This window comes from Podarcis raffonei, chromosome 5, assembly GCF_027172205.1.
Source record: "Podarcis raffonei isolate rPodRaf1 chromosome 5, rPodRaf1.pri, whole genome shotgun sequence".
Lineage (NCBI taxonomy): Eukaryota > Metazoa > Chordata > Lepidosauria > Squamata > Lacertidae > Podarcis > Podarcis raffonei.
The window spans coordinates 5,044,726-5,052,131 of NC_070606.1; the positions used below are offsets into that span (position 1 = coordinate 5,044,726).

At 40.9% G+C, this 7,406-nt stretch overlaps 1 protein-coding gene across 4 annotated transcripts in view; it reads left to right on the plus strand.

The window, feature by feature from the left end:
- The window catches only part of PACSIN2 (protein kinase C and casein kinase substrate in neurons 2), a 49,039-nt gene extending 42,699 nt beyond the window's left edge, over positions 1-6,340 (plus strand). For 2 of the 4 annotated variants that reach the window (XM_053387688.1, XM_053387689.1), the window contains 3 exons: positions 1,714-1,830; positions 2,372-2,568; positions 4,210-6,340. In XM_053387688.1, coding sequence (XP_053243663.1) covers positions 1,714-1,830; positions 2,372-2,568; positions 4,210-4,322 — 427 coding nt within the window. In that variant the 3' untranslated portion in view covers positions 4,323-6,340. The remainder of the gene's footprint in view (positions 1-1,713; positions 1,831-2,371; positions 2,569-4,209) is intronic. The other 2 variants (XM_053387691.1, XM_053387692.1) reach the window with 2 other exon arrangements.
- The last annotated feature ends 1,066 nt before the right edge of the window (positions 6,341-7,406 follow it).

The window sequence follows — 7,406 nt, forward strand, 5'->3', positions numbered from 1 at the left end:
CTTTTAATTCTGCCACTGATTTATCAATTTTTCTATCCATTTTATCAAATTTACTATCCAAGATTTTTTCAGTATCTTTTATATCTTTCCGAATATCTGCCAGTATCTCTGCAATGTCTATTCTGGGCTCTTCCTGTTTTGAATTCCTCCTATCTGTTCTCTTCAGCTGCCCATTCAGCCTAATCCAATTCTTAAAGTCACAACCACCAATAAAAAAATAGTCCTCAGGATCCAAAATTATTAAAGAACCCCCCTCTTCGGTCTCTTCAATGACCTAATCCTCAGGAATGATATTGGAGTACACCAGCAAATCTCAGTTCCCTCAGATTTAAAGCCGCGTCTCCCAATGCCTCAGGATCAAGCAACAAATATTGCGCGTCCAGAAATAAAAAGTAAATTTCACGGGCAAGTCTCTTATTCAAGCCCTTTGGGAAATTATAGCGGCAGAATGCTGGTTTGTTAGTCTTTCTCCATCTCCATTATCCAGTCACTTTTGGCAAAGCCGGCAGGGTTTCCACTCCACTCAGTGCTTTCAAGCTGTTTCTTAATCCCGTAACTTTTTGTTGCAACAAACTTTCAGTTCTTCTGAGTGTCTTTATATAGCTATTTCCCCCCTTTCCCAAAGGGCTGACGGGGGCTAGCTATTATAGCCACTTGTCTCCGGTTTGTAGCTAAAGCACTGATATACTTTCAGCAGTGAGAGGGACTCCCTGTTTGCGTCTCAAAAGCTCTCCGAATTCCTTCTTTTGCCAAATAAGTCCAAATTTTCTCCACTTACCTTCGGATTATCTTTTAATGTCGGGAAACGTCAGCTGCCTTTTGCCATCGGAACTAGAGGCTTCACTCAGCAGAAGTAGCGAGTAGACCCCCTTGCACCCGCGCCTCCATTCCCCCGGGTTTCCAAACCTTTTTACGGGTCCGTCTGCCTTTGGGGAGATACGCCAGGGGTGCTGCTGGGTCCCCAGCACCCAAAACTCCCTTTTGGGTTTTTTACCGGAGCTCACAGTGCCCTTGTGAAACTCCAGTCTTCTGCTAAACTCGGATTTTCCCCAAGAGGCTAAATCCGCGTCCGAAATGGCCCCTGCAGCCGACAGGAAGTCAGGACATCCATAAGTTTTATTTTCCATTCTACTTCCTGATTCACCAACATAGAAAATTGTGTTTGTAACGTTTTGATAGTTTGTTTTATTTGTTCATCTTTTGGTTTTAATGTTAATTTTTTCTCATTTACCACAATATGGGCTTATCTGTTTGGTAAGTGACTTCAGAATGTAAACATGCACCTTTAAAATGGTATTAATTGCTGTACTTTTTAGAGTCCTTGCTATCAAGACTGATTTGGAGCGCACGGCCCACGTTGTGCACTCCATACTTCCCTGGCTAGCGCTAACTACGATTTGATGTGAATCAGAATCAATGTATCCATTCTTATTGCTAAGCATTATATGCTCAGAAACCAGCTTGAAACTGGGATCCTAGGCTGGCTTCTATAGTGGCAGGTCAGACACTTGTGACACGGAATCTGAAGTGTCTCTGTAGCGAAATAAGTTGGAAATGGCTTTGGCAGAAGGGGAGACGTGTTTCTATTTTAAGTAAGTGTTGGGAAGGTAAGCCATCCAAAGAGAAGGATGTGCATGGCTCTGTTCTTAATTGCATGTATATTGACTCCGTGAAATGGCAGGGTCACCTTCATGATTTTTCTCTCCCAAATAGCAGTGTTAGTGTTCCGGGTGACACAGTGCAGTCAGTTCAGTCAAGTTACAATCCCTTTGAAGATGAAGAGGATACTGGAAGTACTGTCAGTGAAAAGGAGGACAATAAAATCAAAAAGTTGGTGAAAGACGGTTCTCAAACTGTTTTTTATACTTACACTTTTCCTATCCAGGGTTTCCAACTCCGGGTTTCTACAAAAGCCTTATGTTGCACAATGCATGAAGTCCTTGTTGAACGGTTATTTTGTTGCAAACCCGCCCGACTAACCTCCCAATGCTCTGTCACTGTTTTGTTTTCTGGTTGGTTTTCCTTCACTGGTTCCACAAATATTAACTGTGGTCATGTGCTTTGAAACTACTGCTGGATCTTTGCTACTGGCTGTGCTCACTAGGTGTTCCCCCCTCCCCTTTCTCACCGTTTCATGTTTTCCCCTCAAATGAACATGTTGGCCTTGATGTTTCTCTTGGTGGTCCATAACCTCTATGTTCACTCTTATTGTCTCTAAGGGCACTGTGATGTGAAAAGGGGCAAAGCACAGCATTGCTAATCAGGTGCCCAGAAGTAGCTTGGCAAGGGGTGGGATATCTAGAATTGATATCCCACCCCCTGCCGAGCTACTTGTATCAGGGAAGCTAACAGAATTTTTTCGTGTGTTTAGTGTTAGCAGCTCAGAGAAAAACCAAAGTTACTCTGCGGACTGGTCCGATGAGGAGACCAACAATCCTTTTTCATCCAATGATGCTCCAGCAGAAACAAATCCATTTGATGACGATACACCCCCTACGATGGAAGTTCGAGTACGGGCATTGTATGACTATGAAGGTCAAGAGCTTGATGAACTCAGTTTCAAGACTGGTAAATACCTTTTACTCTTTTTTTCTGCCCTAAAAAGATGCAAGGCAGGATTGGCCCAAAACATTTTGCTGCCTGAAACAGAAGAGCAAATGGCAAAGGTACATAAGAGTCAATGCCAGCCACAAGCATCTCTCAGACCATAAGAGCCTGGCTGCAGGATCAGACCAAGGACCCATCCAGTCCAGCATTCTGTTCTCACATTGGCCAACCTAAGGAAAGCCTGCAAGCAGGACTGTTAGGCAGCCTCCCTCACCACTTGGGATATTGCCTCTGACAGGGAAGGTCCAACGTTAGCCTTGGTAACCTTAACCCTCATGAATTGGTCTGATCGCCAACTTAAACCCACCCAAGTTTGTGGACAACACTACAATTTGTGGAACCATATTCCCCAGTTTTTGTGGTGTGAAGAAGTATTCCATTTTGAATCTCCCACCGTTCTCCTTCATGAAATGACCGCAAATTCTAGTAGTATAAGAAAGAGAAAGAAAACTTTCTCCACCCCTTCCATAATTTGATATACAGCGGTACTTCGGGTTACAGACGCTTCAGGTTACAGACTCTGCTAACCCAGAAATAGTACCTCGGGTTAAGAACTTTGCTTCAGGAGGAGAACAGAAATCGGGCGGCGGCAGCGGGAGGCCCCATTAGCTAAAGTGGTGTCTCAGGTTAAGAACAGTTTCAGATTAAGAATGGACCTCCGGAACGAATTAAGTTCTTAACCCGAGGTACCACTGTACCTCTGTCATGTCCTTCATTACTCGTCCTTTCCCTAAAACAAAGCTCCCAAATGTTTTAAGCTTTCCTCACAAGGGATCATTTTGGTTGCCCATTTCTGAACCCTTTTCACTTCTACAGTATCCTTTATCAGATTAAATGCCAGTAGACAAAATGCATTTGCACCATATATTTGTATAAGGCATTATGATATTGCCAGTTTTGTTTTCAATCACGTTCCATGGTATTCACCTTTTTACAGCTGCGGCACACAGGACCCAAATCTTAATAGTGCTTCCTGATCCTGGTCAGTCACTGCCACTTCGTACACCATGAGTGTATATGTGATATTAGGATTTTTTGCCTCAATGGGCATCACTTTCTACTTGTTTACTTTTAATTACATTTGCTATTATACTGCCCATTCACCCGGAGAGCTCCATTTTTCTAGGGGATTTAAACCTGCTCTGCAACCTTCTTATCCCAGGCCTGTCCAGAAACATTTCCCTAAAAATATTTGCCTAAAAAAATCAAAACCCTCCCCCCCCGCAGGACCACTGTCTTATACAGCTGTGTCTGTCTAGCTGGCCCTGCACTCAGAACTGGTAGCAACTAATTTCCCTGATATCCCTGAGTCCCTGAGACCAGCAGGTATAAGGCAGTTTATAAAATCAATAAATAATAATAATAAATGATGATATCTGGTGTTTTTTATCCAGTTAACATGATGCTTCAATGGATGCTTTGATTATTACTATTTTTGAAGGGATGGGAGGAGCAATGTAATAAAACCCAGATTTCTAATGCTCTGATGCTTATTGGGGCGAAGAGACAGTACTGTTACTGCAATGGGAAGACCCATTTTCCTCAAACACTCCAGGGGAGTAGCTATTTTTTGGGTTCTGAAATGACTTTCTCTCCTCACAGGGGAAGAGCTAACTAAAATAGAAGATGAAGATGAACAGGGTTGGTGCAAAGGCCGCTTGGACAATGGACAAGTTGGGCTCTATCCCGCAAACTATGTTGAGGCAATCCAGTGACAAAGAATTGTATAGAAGTGCTGTAGTAATTGTCAGTCAGTATGAATTTGGTGGCCCGCCATGAAGAGAACTGAAATGTGTTGAAATTGTATATATTTCCTTTAATGCAAATGAATGATGGATTGAAATATGTGTTCCCAGGGGACAAGATAACAATTCAGACTGAAACTGGGAAAGGTTGGCAGCTTATGCACAGCACAAAATAACCAGGCCAGAGTGGAAATTTAGTTGGCAAGAAAATGATATTCTTAGAACTTATTGCCAATTTACTGTTTTATCATGCCTTATGTATATTTTCAAATTTGCTGCTGCCTCAGTCCCAGTTTTCTGGGTGGTGGCTCTGCATTGATTCTTGTATAAATCACTTCTTTTAAGTGACCTATAATAATTTGCAATAAATTGCAACTTGTTTTTTTAATTGCAATTTTTTATCTGTTCTTAGCAATATTTGAAAGATGCATTTTTTTAATTTAAAGACTATGTAGCCTGCCATCTTTTCATGCCTGGTTCATCTACTACTACTTAAGTTATGAATTTGATTATTCCTCAGTTTACATTGTACTGTTAACTTTTCTATGTTATTAGCATGCCTTAATGGTGTAAAATGCCAAATTGGGTCTGTTACATAACATTGTAGCATACTGTCTGCAAATGTTAGTTTGGGTTTCTGGAATGCCATCGATGCATTTTGGCACCAGAAACATGAATTTTCCAAATTATGACTTCCAAGTGGATTTCTAAAAGTATAATATTTAAACCCATTTCCATCATATTCTTGCTGAGAAATTTACATTTTGCAAGATGTTAATGATTTTGTGCAATTTGGAAACGTCTACGAAGATTATTTTTTCAAGCAAAAGACTGTAAAATAGATTAATGCTTTTTTTATTGAGATGCTCTTTAAGTTGTGCACATGTGTATATATAATTTGATATTCAAATGTTTAAAGAGCATATCCTTATTAGCCAGCCTATTGTCTATGCATTAGATTGAAGGTGGAGTCCAGCACGAGTAAATGTGAGTTTGCTATCCATGTCAGTGGGACGTTGCAGCTTTAGAGCAAGCCATTTAAATTATAACATATTTAAATTGTGCTTTGACAGTGCTTACTCATTTAAACATAAAGTAGATCAGCTGCTCAACCCAGTGCACTGTGGATGTAGTAGCTGGGAGGGATTGTCATAAGGAGATAGGAGCCCAGTTTTGACCCTCTTCTATATGGAGTGATTTCCGGAGGAAGAGACCTGCATGCACACATAATACGTCCCTGTCCACCCCAATCTCCCTTTCCTTGATGGAGGTGGAACAGTGAGGGCTGCCTGGGGAGTTGCAAGGTACGCACAAGATTCCCACTCATTGTAAAGGCATCGGGGGGGGGGGGGGAGAAGACCAGTCTTCCGCTATGCATTCCTGGGATCCTTCTGTGGGCCCTGCATACACAGTACACTGGAGTGAGGCCTAAGTATTATGTGACTTTGATTCTCAAATAAGATGAACATAGTAGTTACATCCTAATATTAATATTTGTAGGTAGAATCGTGGCTCCAAATATAAACTCGTAGTAGCCCCACTGTGGATTATTGTAGCAGAACACTGTAAAATCTACTTGTTTGAAATTGCAAATCAACTGTAAAAGTGTGAAATTGTATACATTTGTAGGAGATCAAATAGCTGGATTTTGAACATGTTGGAACAAGTTGCTTTATAGAAAATCTAAATCTTATCCGATAAGTAGAAATGCTATTTTAGGGAACTACACTGTAATTGAAATAACTTTTTGGCAATTAAAATGCTGTAAGTGCTCCTGGTATTACATTTGCTTTTGGAGATCAATATATTTATTAACGTGAAGTTCAATTGTATAAGGTTGAGTATTGGATCGCTGCCATCATAATATTCCAGCATAATTGTTCATGAACAGTAGATTTGCCACAAGTGGTGAAAAATAATTCTGGAGTATTTTTCTGTATAGTACACTATTTTAAAAATAATAAAATCTTAAATATGCTGAACACAAATTTACTGTGAAAGTGCTTCTATCTCTCTCTCTTTACTGAAAGTGCTGTATTTTCTGTTTGTTGCACTTTGAGATAAATAGTCAAAAATTACTGTTTGGTATATGCATAATAATAAGTGGGAGTACTATTTGTCCCAGCAATACACACATGATTTTGGCTAACATGAGACTGAAGAAAGTTACAGTCCTGTCCTCCAGCTATCAAAGTATGCCTACAAAAGGAGTGAAACAGTCAAATATACTTTGGAAGAAATGCTCAAAATACAGAGACCCATTACACTAGGCAAGCGTAGAACAAAATGTATTTATGTTCAGGCATGAATATATTGAGATAAAACAAATGCTGAATAAAGGAATGCTGAACAACAACAAATCAGTTCCCCTAAAAGGTTTGTTTTTGGACAGGGGTGAAAATAAGTCAAGGCGCTATTACAGAGAAGGCCCTGTCCCAGTCACCAATGAGGGAGTCTACCTTAACAGTGGGACCACAATATCCTGCTGTTCTCCTTTACAACCATGTAAACCAGCAAATGAGATACTAGTGTGGCTGTCAGTTTTGTTATTTCCCAGGTGCTTCAGGTGGATTCTGCCTCTTTTCAAAATGAAACAAAACCAGGCAAGTACATTTCTATGCATATGTTAACCCAGCACTTTATTTTTCAAAACATGTGAACTCTTTAAGCAATTGCAAAACTGCTTTAGAGATGCAGACTTGGCGCTGCAATGTGCTGCGGGGATAGCTTAAGTGATGCTCTCTAGATGATGTTGGGCTCCAGTGCCCATCATCCCTAACCTTTAGCCATGCTGGATGGGGCTGATAGGAGCCCAGTATCTGGAAGGCACCATCCCCGTGCTAACCACTTAACTCAGGTCGACTCTTCTCATGTTTAAACTGATCCATGCTAAATAGTTGCAGGAACGGTTTTCAAAGCTCGACCGATTGTTTTCTCCTGCTCCAGAGGGCAGGACCCAAACCAACGGCTTCAAGTTACAAGAACAGAGGTTCAGACTAAACATCTGAAAGAACTTTCTGACGGTAAGAGCTCTTTGACAGTGGAACAGACTCC